Source organism: Rhinolophus ferrumequinum, chromosome 8, assembly GCF_004115265.2.
Source record: "Rhinolophus ferrumequinum isolate MPI-CBG mRhiFer1 chromosome 8, mRhiFer1_v1.p, whole genome shotgun sequence".
Classification (NCBI taxonomy): domain Eukaryota; kingdom Metazoa; phylum Chordata; class Mammalia; order Chiroptera; family Rhinolophidae; genus Rhinolophus; species Rhinolophus ferrumequinum.
In genome coordinates this window covers 52,649,370-52,663,624 of record NC_046291.1, presented here as the reverse complement: position 1 = coordinate 52,663,624, position 14,255 = coordinate 52,649,370, and the positions used below count along the sequence as shown (strand labels likewise).

The following is a 14,255-nucleotide window of genomic DNA, read 5'->3' as shown; positions in this document are numbered from 1 at the left end:
TCAGCTCTGCTTAGTTGGGTGTCTTTAAGCAAATAAATCTAAACCCGAGGTTTTGAATATGAAATGGGGCTGGTAGAGTATTTGCTTGTGTTACAGAATTGTGGGGATTAAACTCATATATGATTTCAGAAGTTAAATTTTATTGCTTAGACTATACATAAATTCCTCCAGGTGGGTTCTGTTGTCTTAGTTTAATAGATTAGGGTCAGAAAAGTCAAGTAATGTGCTCTAGTTCATAGATCAAGTAAATAAATGAAGACCGGATTTGAATGCAAGAGTTCTAACTCTGACTCCAAATCATTGATCTATACAGCCTCAAGTGTTCCCCATTTTCTGTGTATGTGTGTTTTAACCCCTTATTGAAGTTTATGGCACGTGATTGTACCACTTTTGTTTCTGCTTATTACTTTTTCGCCTCAGTTTTTACTAATTTTTATGTTTACAAGAATTTCATCAGGAGATTTATTACCCTCTTTGCTTGAAAGTTCCTCTTGATAATGATTTCTTCCGTTGTTAATTATTTGTTATGTATGTTGATGGCTAGCCACATTTTAAAACCACTTGGTTATTCCAGTAGCCTGGAATAAATAGTTTATGACTACGCATGGATGGTTAAAAAAAATTTTGATTATAGTGAAAAATTTCTTTTCTAACCCTGTCTCCCCATTCGTTCTCTTATCCTAAAGGTAACCATAGTTACCAGTTTCTTTGTATCCTTCCTGAGATAAGCTATGAGTTATCAATTGATGGTTTTTTAATAGTTGGTCTAGAAGTACTCTGGGTAGCATTTTTCCAGTATTAGAAATGAAATGCTACTGTAATTATCAAAGGACATTCTCACTTTATTTCTTAGTGGAACAGTGGCATCCTTTTTATATATTTTTTAGAACGGCTACATAGGTAGGTATGAATCCTAGCAGGTAATTTATATCAGTATTAAATATTTAGAAATATCGGTAGTCTGTAATGTTAATTTTCAGGTTTACTCATTTATGTAAAGCAGGCCTAGTTCATAAGCCTTTATCTCAGAAGTGATGTTTTGTCTGTGATATAATGAGGCACTTAGACAACGTACATTTTATTTAGGAGTATGTGGAGAAGGACTTGTACTTTCATGATCTATTAAAGTGCTTTAAATCTTACCTTTATTCCAATTCTGATAAGAACCCTACCTTTAGGTTTGACACTTTAAACCTCTTGCAACCTGATATTTTAAAAACCTTTTTCTCTTAGGATTTGGTGCTATGGAGAAATTTTTGGTTGAATATAAGAGTGCAGTGGAGAAGAAACTGGCAGAGTATAAATGTAACACCAACACAGCAATTGAACTAAAATTAGGTATGTATGCCATTGTTAAGTGGTATTATGTATGTACTGTGTGTATATATATAGTCTTTCTTTTTAAATTTGAAGTCGAATTTTATGTAGGAGCAGTTGTTTATGTAAATATAGTTTTCTCCATTTATTGAACACGTTCAGATTTTATTCAGTCTTGATTTATGTCATGGAGTGGGTAGATGTTTGAGAGGTGGCAGAGTTTATGTATATATAGGAAGTACAGCGTAAAAAAAAGTGACAGGAATCAGTGGTCTCAGCCTCTTAAAAATATTTACCTTTACTTTTTTCCTTATAAAAATCATAGACAATAAGCGTCGGTGAGGATGTGGAAAGCACTCATGCTGATGGGAATGTAAAATGATGCAACTACGTTGGAAAACCGTCTGGCAGGTTCTTAAAATTCTAGAAACATGAATTTTTTATATGACCCAGCAAATCTATTCTTCGGTATCTACCGAAAAGAAATGAAAACATATATCCTTAAAGAAAAACTCATACGTGAATGTTCATACCCTGTTTCCCCGAAAATAAGACCTAGCCAGACAATGAGCTCTTCTGCATCTTTTGGAGCAAAAATTAATATAAGACATATATAAGACCGAGTCTTATATTAATTTTTGCTCCAAAAGACGCATTAGAGCTGATTGTCCAGCCAGGTCTTATTTTTGGGGCAACACGGTAGCAGCAGCATTCACAATAGCCAAAAAATGGAAACAACCCAGATACCCATTGACTGGTAAACGGATAAACAAAGTATGGTAAGTATATCTGTATGATGGCATACTATTTGACAATAAAAAGGAATGAACATCTGCTAATGCCACAACATGGATGAACCTCAGAACATTCTAGTGAAAGAAACCGGACAAAACAACCCCCACATACTGTATGATTCCATCTATCAAAATGTTTGGAAAAGCCAAATCTATAGAGACAGAAGGTAGATTAGTGGCTGCCTGGGGCTGAGGGTGAGAACGGAATGATTGTATTTGAGCGTGAGATTTCTTTAGGGGGCCATGGCAATATTTTAAAATTAGATTGTGGCAATGGTTGCGTAATTTAAAATTTACTAAAAATCATTGAATTATACACTTAAAACAAGTGAGTTTTATGGTATATAAGTTGAATACCTCAATAAAGCTGTTTAATTATATGCTTATAAATCCTGGTTCCATCATTTTTCATGCCTTAGTTTCCTTATCTTTAAAATGGAGTTAATAGTAAAGATGAAAGGGGTTAAGCTCAAGTGCTTAACTTAAGCAACTTGACTTTTAGAAATTCCTAGTAAATGTTAGCCATTATTATTTAAACAGTAGAAACAAAACAAATGCAAAGAAGATGACATATAAGTTAATGGTCCCCTGACCCCTCACTACAAAGATAATACTGATGCAGATTTTTTTTCCTTGTGCAGACATTGTTTTTCAAAAACCAGGATCCTGTTGTAAGGCTATTTTGTTATTGATCTTAACAGTGTCTTGAGTATCATTCTCTATATACCTCAAATCTACCTCTATATACCTCAAATCTACCTTATTCTTTTAAATTATGTAACATACTATGACTATATCATAACTTGTTTAAGTATTCCCTATTGGGGGACTACTCCTCTTGCTATTAAAAAGAATCCTTGTCTTTATTTTACCATTAGTGTGACTGTTCGATGGAATGTATGACTAGAAATTGAAATGCTAGATCAGAGTTTCTCAACTTCAGCACTATTGACATTTTGAGTTAGGTAATTCTTTGTTTGGGTTAGATATTTCTTTGTTATTCTATGCATTGTAGGATGTTTAGCAGTGTCCCTGGTCTCCACTCACTAGATGACAGTAACATTATCCTCCAGTTGCAACAACCAAAAATGTCTTCTGATATTGCCAAGTATCCCCTGAGGGTGATGAGTAAAGTTGCCCCTGTTTGAGAACCACAATGCCAGATCAAAGTGACATGAGCATATTTTACTTTAGGAGCAATTGCCAAATTACCTTCCAAAAAGCTACCTATTTACACCAGAGTTTTTTGAGATTGCCTTTTTACCTATACCCTGGTCATTGTTGCATATTGTCATTCCAAAAAAAACAACACCCTGCCCTTCTGATGGGTAAAAATGGTTTCTTTTTTTAATTTGCATTTTGTTAGTGAGATTAAGCAGTTTTGCTTTTTTTCTTTTGGTCATTTTTATGTCTTATATGAATTGACTGTGTTCTCACAGTAGACTTTTTAAAAAATTTCTAGTAAAAAACACGTAACATAAAATGTACCATCTTTGCCATTTTTATGTGTATAGTTCAGTAGTGTTGATTATACTCACATTGTTCTGCAACAGATCTTCAGAACTTTTTCATCTTGCAAAATTGAAATTACCCATTAAACTACTCCCTATTTCGGGCCCGTTCCACCCAGCCTCTGGCAATCACCATTTTACTTTCTGTTTCTAGAATTTGACTACTGTGGATACCTCATATGAGTGGAATCATACAGTATTTGTCTTTTGTGACTGGCTTATTTCACTTAATATAATATCCTCAAGGTTCATCCATGTTATAGCATGTAACAGGATTTCTTTCCTTTTAAGTCTGAATAATATTCCATTGTATGTATATGCCACATTTTGTTTATCCATTCATCTGTTGATGGATATTTGGGGTTCTTCCTCCTCTTGGCTATTGTGAGTAAGGCTGCTGTGAGTATGGATGTGTAAATATATCTCTTCAAGATGCTGCTTTGAATTCTTTTGGCTATATACCTAGAAGTGGAATTGCTGGATTATGTAGTAATCTGTTTTTAATTTTTGGAGGAACCTCCTTTTCCATAGTGGCTGCTTCATTTTACATTTCCACCAGTGGTACACAAAAGTTCCAATTTCTCCAAATCCTTGAAAACATTGTGATTTTCTGGGGTTTTTTTTGCTGTGTTTTTGACCATTTTTTGATTTGATAATTAAAGTTGATTTTTAATTCTAAGAGAAGTGTATCCTTTATATTCTAAGAGAGTTAGCCCCTTTTTGGTCATATATTGCAAATATGTTTTTCATAGTTTTGACTTTGGGTTTCTTATATAGAAGCTAAAACTTTTATCTAGGGAAATTTCTTTTTATGAGTTTTCATCATGTCTTATAAAAAGGCTACTCCCACTGTAAGATTATAAAGAAATTTATTTCTTTGAAAAAAATTTTTTAAATTGAAGCCTTTGAATCTTTATCTTGATATAAGTTAAGAGATAGGAATCCAGCTTTATGCTTTTCCAGAGGAGCTAGCCAATTATCCACCTGCCAATTTGTTGTCTTTTCATTGATTTAAAATTTCTCTTTTATCATACTACCATATCATATATTCTTGGGTTTATTTTTGTCCCTGAGTCATTAGTGTACTGTTAGAATAAATGTGACAAATGTATGATGTGACTATGTCCCACTCATTACTCTTAAGAGTTTTCCTAAGTTTTTGCTAACGTTTTTTCTACATAAATATTTTATGAAATTCCAAAAAGATTATTTATTGTTTTTTTTTTAAAAATTGAGATCTTAATTTTAAGTTCAATTTAGGAGAATCAGCATCTTTATATCAACATCCTTATGGAGTCTTCTAATAGCAAGAATACTTCCTATTTATTTGGGCCTTTTCATGTCTATCTGTAGAGTTTGAAATTCTATAGAAAATAAATGTTTCTTGTTTATTCCTAGGTATTTCACATATTTTATTGCTATTATAAATGGGACCTCCACTTCCATTCTATTTTTCTATTTTTATTAATCGTGTGTGGAGCAAACTATAGAAAATAATTTTTAATATATATTTTTTTCCCCACATCAAAATCCACTTACTTCAAGTTCTACACATATATGGCAGCTAAAATTGATTGAGTTATTTGGTTATTCTAATCCTTTCACAATCAATAGCAGTAACTTGCTTTCTTTAAACCAACTTTCCTTCTTCCCTCCCTCTTTCTTTTCAGCCCCCCTGTCCTGTCTCCCTCCCACCTTCTCTGGGTAAATGTTGAAACTTACAGTGTGACAGGCACTGTGCTAGGCACATGGGATAACTTGAACTCGACCATATACTAGTAATTTCACTAAAGTTTATCACAAGATTCTTCCTCCCATAGCAAGCTGTTTTCACTTTGTGTGTGAGTGATTGACAGGCATACTTCTCCCACAGGGATTTGATGCTGTGGGGGTTAGGTTACTGGAGAAAGGGTGAATCTGTTTTTCTGTATTACATTTTAACCGTTTTAAGTGTACAATTCGGTAGCATTAATTACATTCACAATGTTGTGCAACCATCACCAGTATCAGCTTTCAAAACTTTTTCTTCACCCCAAACAGAAACTGTTAACTCCTCACTTGCCTTTTCCTCCAGCCCCTTGTAACCTCTAATCTACTTCCTGTCTCTATGAATTTACCTATTCTAGATATTTTGTTAAGTGGAGTCATACAGTATTTGTACTTTTGTGTGTAGCTTATTTTACTTAGCATAATATTTTCAACTTACTTCACTTGGCTAGTGTTTCATATTGTAGCATGTATCAGATTTTCATTCCAGTTTATGGCCGAGTAATACTCCATTGTGTATATATATCACATTTTGTTTATTCATCTGTTGATGGACACGGGTTTTTTCCCACCTTTTGGCTGTTGTGAGTAATGCTTCTATCAACATCAGCATACAGGTATCTATCTTCATTGTAGGTATATCTTTTATAGAAAACATGTTTGGATTTGATTGTATAATTTTTTTTTTTACCTAGCCAGTTTATCTCCTTTACATTTATTGTTTGTTGCTTTTGTCATCTTATTTTTGTATTGCTTCCTTGCACTTTCTCATTCCTGTCTTTTCCTATATAATTATGTTTGCCCTTCCTCCTACTCTCGTATACTAGATCCTACTAAAAGGCCATATAACCTATTTTTAAAATACAGTGTATTGTAAGTTCTACTGAGATAATCTTTATTATATTTTTAAGTTCATTCAGCACTTATTTAGCTGTACTATGTTGCACGCATTTATCTGGGCTCTGGAAATAGAACAGTATACAAATAGTCCTTCTCTTCATGGAACTTTCATTCTGGCTATGAGAAACAGACATAAATACATGACAAGTTGTGATATGTGTTATGGAGAAAATAATAGGGTGATCAGGTCCTACTGCTACGGTGACATTTGAGTAGATACTAAAAGAAGTGACTCTGAGCCATGTAAGTAGCTCAAAGATGGGTCTACCAAGCCAAAGAATAGCAAGTGCAGAATGTGCTGGACATGTTCAGGGAACATTAAGGAAGCCATTGTGGCTGTGAAGCATAGCTTGGGAGGACGAGATCTGGGAGCCAAATGATGAAAGTGTTTGAAGAAGGAAGAAGTAATCAACTTTGTCAAATATTTGCTGGTAGTTCTAGCAACAAGGACTATTGGGATTTAGTGATTTAATGATTTTTTTCCAAGAGAAGTGATAAAGTCATAGCATCTACCTCTTCATAGTAGTTTAAGATAAATTAAGAGGAGAGGAATTAGAGTAATGGAGTATGGATTTTTTTTTTTTTTGAAGAGTTTTGCTGTAAAGTGGAGTTGAGAGATGGGATAGCTAGAAGAATAGACGGGATAAAGTTAGATAACTTATTTTCACTTCTTAAAAAGTGATGTACAATTTATATACTACAATGAAACACACGTTTTTACCCCCAAAATAGCTGCTTTTTAAAATTTTAATTTAAAACCCAGTTTTTTGGGGGTTGAGACATACAGCAGATATGGTGGGTTACATTCCTCTTTGTTTTGTTTTGTTTTTGAAACAGTTGCAAACTTATGGAAAAGCTGGAAGTATAAATACAAAGACCTTTTTTCCCCTGAACTATTTGAGAATAAATTGCTGACTTGATGAACCATCACTACAAATACTTTAGTGTATATTTCCTGTGAACAGGAACGTTATCCTACATAACTAGAATATAACCATCAAAATTAGGAAATTAATATTAGTATATTATCACCATCTGATTCATAGACTCCATTCAAGTTTCCTTAGTAGTCCCAAAATGCCCTTTACAGCAAAGAGATCCAGTTTAGAATCAGGGCTTACATTTGGTTTCCTGTCTCTTTTGTCTCCTTCAGTTTGGAATAATTGTCTCTTTTGTTGACTTTGATGACCTTGACATTTTGAAGATTTACAGGCTACTTATTTTGTATGTCCCTCAATTTGTGTTTGTCTGATGTTTACTCATGGCTTATTTCAGATTATACTTTCTTTGGTAGGAATATCACAGAAGTGAGGTGCACATCTCACTGCATCCTATCAGTTTTTCATTAAACTTCCAGTTTTTTCATTTATTTTCTATTTTATTTAGTTGATTGTAACCTGTTGCTATTAATGTATTTTGGTATTCATGTTATCCCTGACTCGGCCAGTGAGAGCCCAGTTCAAGCTTGTTCTTTTTTACATGTCCTCTTCATTATTTGATTACTTCGTACTTTGATTAGTTTCTGAAATAAGATGTTGCGGGCTCATCTGTTATCTCTGCCACAGCTCTGAAAACAGCCATTTTTCCAAGGAGCCCTGGTTTCTTTTAGTGGAAAATGGTATTTTGAAGCTAAGTTCTGCTAGGTGAGCAGGTGAACTCATTGCTGTTGAGTATTGCTCTAACATTAATGAGAGCGTCTCAGTGGACAGAACTTTGCTCCTTCCTATGCAGTCCCTGCTCCCTGCAAGGTGATTGCTGTTCTGATCATTTCTTTCATCAAAATTAGTTCTGCCTGCCTGTTTTAGAACTTTATGTAAGTGTAATTATACATATACATGAGTATATTCAAAAAGTAGATTCATTGCTGGTCCTATGCTCTGTTGGCAATAAGGTGCCATTTAGTATTCCAGGCCCTGACTTTCATTTTTCTCCAAAAATGTGAATGACATAGGTATTCCTGGAAAGAAAATTTTTAGTGCTTCTTTTAAATTATTTCAGATTTTTATATTGTATATTTATTTCTCTATAGGGCATTACATATTTTATAGAACTTTTGGAAAATGAAGAATATAAGAAATAAAAATTGCCCATAATTCCATCACCCAGAATAAATACTTCTGTATTATAATTTGAGGTATTTCCATCTAGTTTTTTTAGGTATATATTCATTTGCATTATTTCTCTTATATAAAATTAAGATCACAGTATCATGTTCTATTCACTTAACTGTGCATTGTGAACATTTTCCTATATCACCAAACATTTCTCAATAACGTGGCTTTGATTATATAAACCATTTCGTGTTTATAATTTATTTCATCATCTTCAACGTGCTTGAAATTTGGATTGCTTGCTTGCTCTTTTGCTTTACTGACATAGCTCTACTGTATAAAGACTTAAAAAGATTTAATGTTTGTGATATCCAGGAGAAAGTTTGTACTTTGTACGTTTTCATGTACATGTATATATTGATTTGGCCTTAACCCCACTACTTATCAACTTGAGCAAATTAGTGTCCTTTTTGTATTATTCATCTATAAAATGGAAGTTCTGTAGCTCTTGTGAGCATTAACTACAATAGTGTGTGTAAAAGTTTTAGCAAATTGCCTGGTGCACAGTAATGTTCAAGTGACAGCTAATAATATTGTTAATAACATATTACCTTGTGTGTGACCGCTCCTGAAGAGTATATCCAGTGTTGGCATACATTAGTCACACAAAAACTTGCAGTACACGAATATCAATAGCATTATTCAAAATAGCTCCAAAGTGAAACATCCCAAATGTCCATTAACTGAAGAATGGATAAACAAATATGTATATCGATGCAGTAGAATTATTATTCAGCCACGAAAAGGAATGCTACTGGTATTGTTTCAACATGCATCAACCTTGAGGACATATTAAGTGAAAGAAGCCAGACACAAAAGGCTACATACTATATGATTCCATTTGTGTGAAATGTCCAGAATAAGCAAATTTAGAAATTTGATTTCATTTCTTTCATAGTAATTACTATAGTTATATAAGTATTCAGGGTTGTTTTGTTGTTTTGAGAATAGCAAACTCTCACTTGTGCCTTATTTATTAAAAGGACTAACCTCTATTCTTTGTGTCCTTAGCACCACTTATTTGTTTTGTCTAGGCCTAGGACTTTTTACCTTAAAAACCCTCTTTTAAGGAGATAACGTTCATTCTAATCTCTATCAAGTATAGCCCTTGGTATCTTCTGAATGTATAACCCCTAAAATCTAATCAAATCCAAACGATAAATATTTAATTATATATTTGTCTTAAGCTATTTGAGTTTTACTTTTATAAAAACTCATCACTTCCTTTTTCTTTTAGTTCCTATTTTCTGTGGACTAAACTCCATGCTAAAGTAGTAAAACCTCATTAATGTGGATGAAAGGGGCATTTGAAGAAAGCCAATCTAAATTATAAAAATAGTTATTGTAACTAGGCTTATGACACTTTATAATTGCTTGTCTTTTTCTCTATCCATGTCTCTACCCATCATTACCAAAGCCTATATGTTATATTACAAGCAGTAGTTTAAAATTAATTTTTAATAATTTCTAGAGACTTCTAAACATTTTTAAATATTAAAGATGCAGTAGTGGGAATTTTTAGGTTAATGAGTCTAAACATATTAGACTGCTTACTTTTTATTATGAAATATTACAGACATGCAAAAAATAAAGGGCAAACTGATGAATATCTGTGATTCCATCACTCATCTTCGAATCTTAACATTTTGCTGTATTTGCTCAGAACCTTTTTTCTTTAAATTTTCATTATGAAAATTTGCAAATATATAAAAAAGTTGAGAGGCTAAAAACAAGACTTACGTATATATTTGACACCTACATTCAATTAACATTTTGCCATATTTGCTTTAATAGGTAGGTTTGTATTTTTGCTGAATTATTTGAAAGCAGGTTTCTGAACATCATGATAATTTCCTCAAAGCACATGTCCTACTACATGAATACTCACATATATAAACATAATATCATTATCACACCTAAGAAAATTAATGGTAATTACTTGATATCGTGTAATTTTCTGGTGCCCTGGTTGTCCTTGAAAGTCTTCAGTAGCTTTTTGTAAAAAATTATTTAAACCAGAATCCAGTCAAGGATCGTGTATTGTGTTTGGTTGTGATGTTTCTTTAATCTATTAATCCAAAACAGTCCCTCTCACCTCACAAGGAACTGTCACACCCATGCCATTAATTTATTTGGAAGAGTAGTCATTGTGTAGAATTATTAGACAAATCTACATTTTTCTTGATTTTTCTGTTTTCTTTTGGTAGTGTGTAACTTGTTCCCCTACTCTTGGAAGATACAAAGCTGACTAGATCTAGGATAAATTGTTTTGGTAAGAAAACTTCATAGGTAATGCTGTATACATGATATTGCATTGAATCAGGAGGCACATAATGTTGGTCTATCCAGCAATGAGTGATTGTAACTAAGATCACTTGGAAAGGTGGTGACTGCCAGATCTCTACAGTGAAAAGATACCTTTCCTTTTGTAAATCAGTAATCTGCTAAATGGTAACTTTCATAACCTGCAAATGTCCTGCTCTGTGAGAACAGTGATAGAAATGTGTCATCTACAACTTTTTCATTTTTCAATTGCTTAAGGATTTTTTTTTTAGTGAAGTTTTTCTTCATAAGATAAATTGGGGAAATGTCCATTAATACCAGTACTCAAAGTATCTGCAAATAAAAAATACCAACAGGATACCCATTTCCATTTTGGATTGGTAGAAATTAAAATTGAGGGTACAGAACATTGTCAAGGATGTGGGAAACAAAGGAGTTTAAGTAGCTGCTGGTAGGTGTGTAAACTGTTAACATTATTTTCATAGGGCACTTAAGCAGTATTTATAAAAATATTTCAATACTTTTATTAAGTATTTCTACTGCCAGGAATTTACCTTGTGTGTACTTGTAAAAGCACAGCAAGGTGTATATAAGGATGTCATTGCAGCATTACTTTTAATAGCAAAAACAAAGCAAAACAAGGAACATAAATATTATCTTGTAGTCATGAATGATGTGATGACATGGGCTTCATCAAATTCAGTTTGTTCTTGTTCTCAGAATGTTTCCTATCACGTTCTGTTTTTGTTTCCTTGATGCTGTAGCTTTTCTTATCACAAAGTGTCATTTTTGGTTTTGTTTTCTTTTACTCTTTGTATTGTGTGTGAACATACAGAAAAATAAAAATTAAGTCAGATGCTTCTGTCATGCCTAGTTTCTGATTCTTAGAATCAGTAGTTTTTTTGACGCTGAAGCCCTCAAAATGATATTCTAATTTTCATTGTTCATTTGTCTCTTGAGAATCCAGTGTAAATCATATAATGGAAAAGCAACATGTTAAGTAAGAAAAATGTTGGCTGTATCCTAGTATAGTGAAATTCTTGAAATAAAATACCTGTCACCTTTAATATCTTTAATTTAATATCTTTAATACCTCTGTATTTTTCATTCTTTTAAACAGTTCGTTTTCCTGAAGATCTTGAGAATGACATTAGAACTTTCTTTCCTGAATATACCCATCAACTCTTTGGGGATGAGTAAGTAACTTAGTAAGATGTTTGCCAAATTAGTATGGCAAATTAAAAAAAAAGAAATCATTTTTTAAGATTTAGAAATCAGAATTTATTTTCTTTAGTGTTATTTTTCATGTAATTTATTTTAAATTATAAGAATGACATTTTTGACCTTGAGACACCAATTTACTATGTATCATTTAGTACTATACATGCATTATTTCATTTAATTCTCACAACAGTCTTAGCAATGGTATTATTTGTTATATTGTGCATTGGTGGAATTGGATTGTTGCCTAAGGATATGTGAATGGCCAAAGTTCAGATTCAGGCAATTTGACTGCAGAGCCCATATTCACAACTACTACTTTTTACTTCCTACCACTTTGCTATACTGCTTCTAGTACAGAATACACTCCCCTAAAGCTAGAAAGCTAAAGTTGTTATTCTCTGACAACCAAGTTAAGAGAAATTTATTTTTAAAAACAACTTCAAAGATATGTCCTGCGATATTCAGTGTAGTTCTTTAATTTCCTATACTTTCATAACATTATTAGAAGAGTCAATTACCTTTTTTTAAACTTGATTTTGAAAAAGTTTCAAGTTTGCAGAAAGTTGCAAGAATAGTACTCTGTATAGCCTTTACGTAGATCCACCAGTTGTTAACATTTAGCTATATTTGCTTTAATCATTTTCTCTTCTCATACAGATACATTGATATGTTTTTGTTGAACCATCTGAGATTAGGTTAGATATATCTAGATTCCTTACTCCTAAATTCTTTAGTGAGTATTTTCTAAAAACAAGGGCATTAACTATAGTAGAATTATCAAGACTCTGGAAATTTACCATTGATACAGAACTATTTTCTAATGTATACTCCACATTTCAAATTTTGCCAATTGATTTTCAATGATTCTTTTATAACAAACTTTCCCCTTCCTGAATTCAATCTAGAATCACATATTCCATTTGTTGTCGTATCTCTTTAGTCTCCTTTAATCTGAAACAGTTCCTCAGCTTTTCTTTGTTTTTCATGACATTAACATTTTTGTAGAGAGTAAGCTAGTTTTTTTAAGCCTTTGTTTTGGATTAGTTCGTTTCTTCATGATGAAATTCACATAACGCATATTTTCATAGTGGCAGAAGTTGTGTCCTTGGTGTGTCATCTCAGAAAGCCCGTGATACCAGTTTGTCCCATTGTTGGTAAAGTTAACTTGGATTACTTAGTTTGGAGGTGTCTGCCCGGTTTCTCCACTAGAAGGACAATGTTTTCCCCCTTGTTATTTATGTATAGTCTGTGGGGACGTACTCTGAGACTGAAAAATACTGTTTCCCGTCAAGCTTGTACTCAGCAGTTTTTAAATCCATTAGTGATTCTTAACCTTAATCAGTATTTTACTGATTATAAAATGGTGATTTTTCTATTCTGTCATATCTTCTACATTTATTAGTTGGCATTCTACTGTAAGGTAGAGCTTCTCTTCCTCTTCTGTATGTTTTTAATAACAGAATAGATTCAAAGATTCTTTTTTAATTCAAAGGGATACAATCTGTTCCTCTTACTAATTTTGGTGTTCAAATCATCCCAGGTTCATCAAGTGGCTACCCTGTCAAACTGGCTTTTGAGTCCTTTTGATATATCATCATCATTTGGGGGACACTTTACTTTCTGATACAGTAAGATGTTCCAGATTCGTCTAGTACTTTCTCTGTTAGTTCTAGAGTCAGCCATTTTCCCAAGGAACCCTGGTTTGTTGTATTAGGGAAGGATGTTTAGACATAGTTGGCATTTAAAATATTTCCCTTCACGGCTATTTTTCTTATGTATTATTTCAACATCGTTGGCATATTTATTTAATGTGTTTTTAAATTGACAAATGTCTCTTCATCAAATTTCCTGAGAATTTCTCGTTGTTAATGTATCAGATTGGGCATTTTATGTGCATTTAAATATTAATAATAATGTTATTACATATTGATTATTGCCAAAATTTGAGCCTTTTATATCTTAAATGGGTTTTATTTTTATTATAAAAATAAGAAAGAATGTTTCTCGTTGGATTTCTGTCTTTAAGAAGCTAGTCTCTTCTTACTGCTATTGAAAATTACTTTCTGTGGTAATATCTTAGTGGGTAGGATGTGATTTTATAGATACTGTTTAATGGCATTTTGCACATAGACTTGTCTGGTTTGTATGTCATTAAGTGGTATGCTGGCAGAGCTTTCTTCTGAGATAGACAGATGACAGTCACATAATTGTGATAATCCCGTATCTTATGACTAAAGCATGACATCAGTCCTGATCCTAGTACCACTGCCACTTCTTTCTACTTACTGCACGTAATTTTCAGAGTCCCGGAATGGACACTGCTCATATTTTGGTAGTCAAGACAGAAA

At 32.9% G+C, this 14,255-nt stretch overlaps 2 protein-coding genes across 3 annotated transcripts in view; one reads left to right on the top strand and one right to left on the bottom strand.

Annotated features, from left to right (window-relative positions):
- SLC25A12 (solute carrier family 25 member 12) overlaps positions 1 to 14,255 on the bottom strand; it is a 159,287-nt gene that overhangs the window by 100,087 nt on the left and 44,945 nt on the right. The gene's annotated exons all lie outside the window — the stretch shown is intronic.
- Positions 1 to 14,255, top strand: part of HAT1 (histone acetyltransferase 1) — a 44,413-nt gene that overhangs the window by 1,020 nt on the left and 29,138 nt on the right. For both annotated transcript variants that reach the window (XM_033111385.1, XM_033111386.1), the window contains exons 2-3: positions 1,234 to 1,338; positions 11,804 to 11,879. In XM_033111385.1, coding sequence (XP_032967276.1) covers positions 1,234 to 1,338; positions 11,804 to 11,879 — 181 coding nt within the window. The remainder of the gene's footprint in view (positions 1 to 1,233; positions 1,339 to 11,803; positions 11,880 to 14,255) is intronic.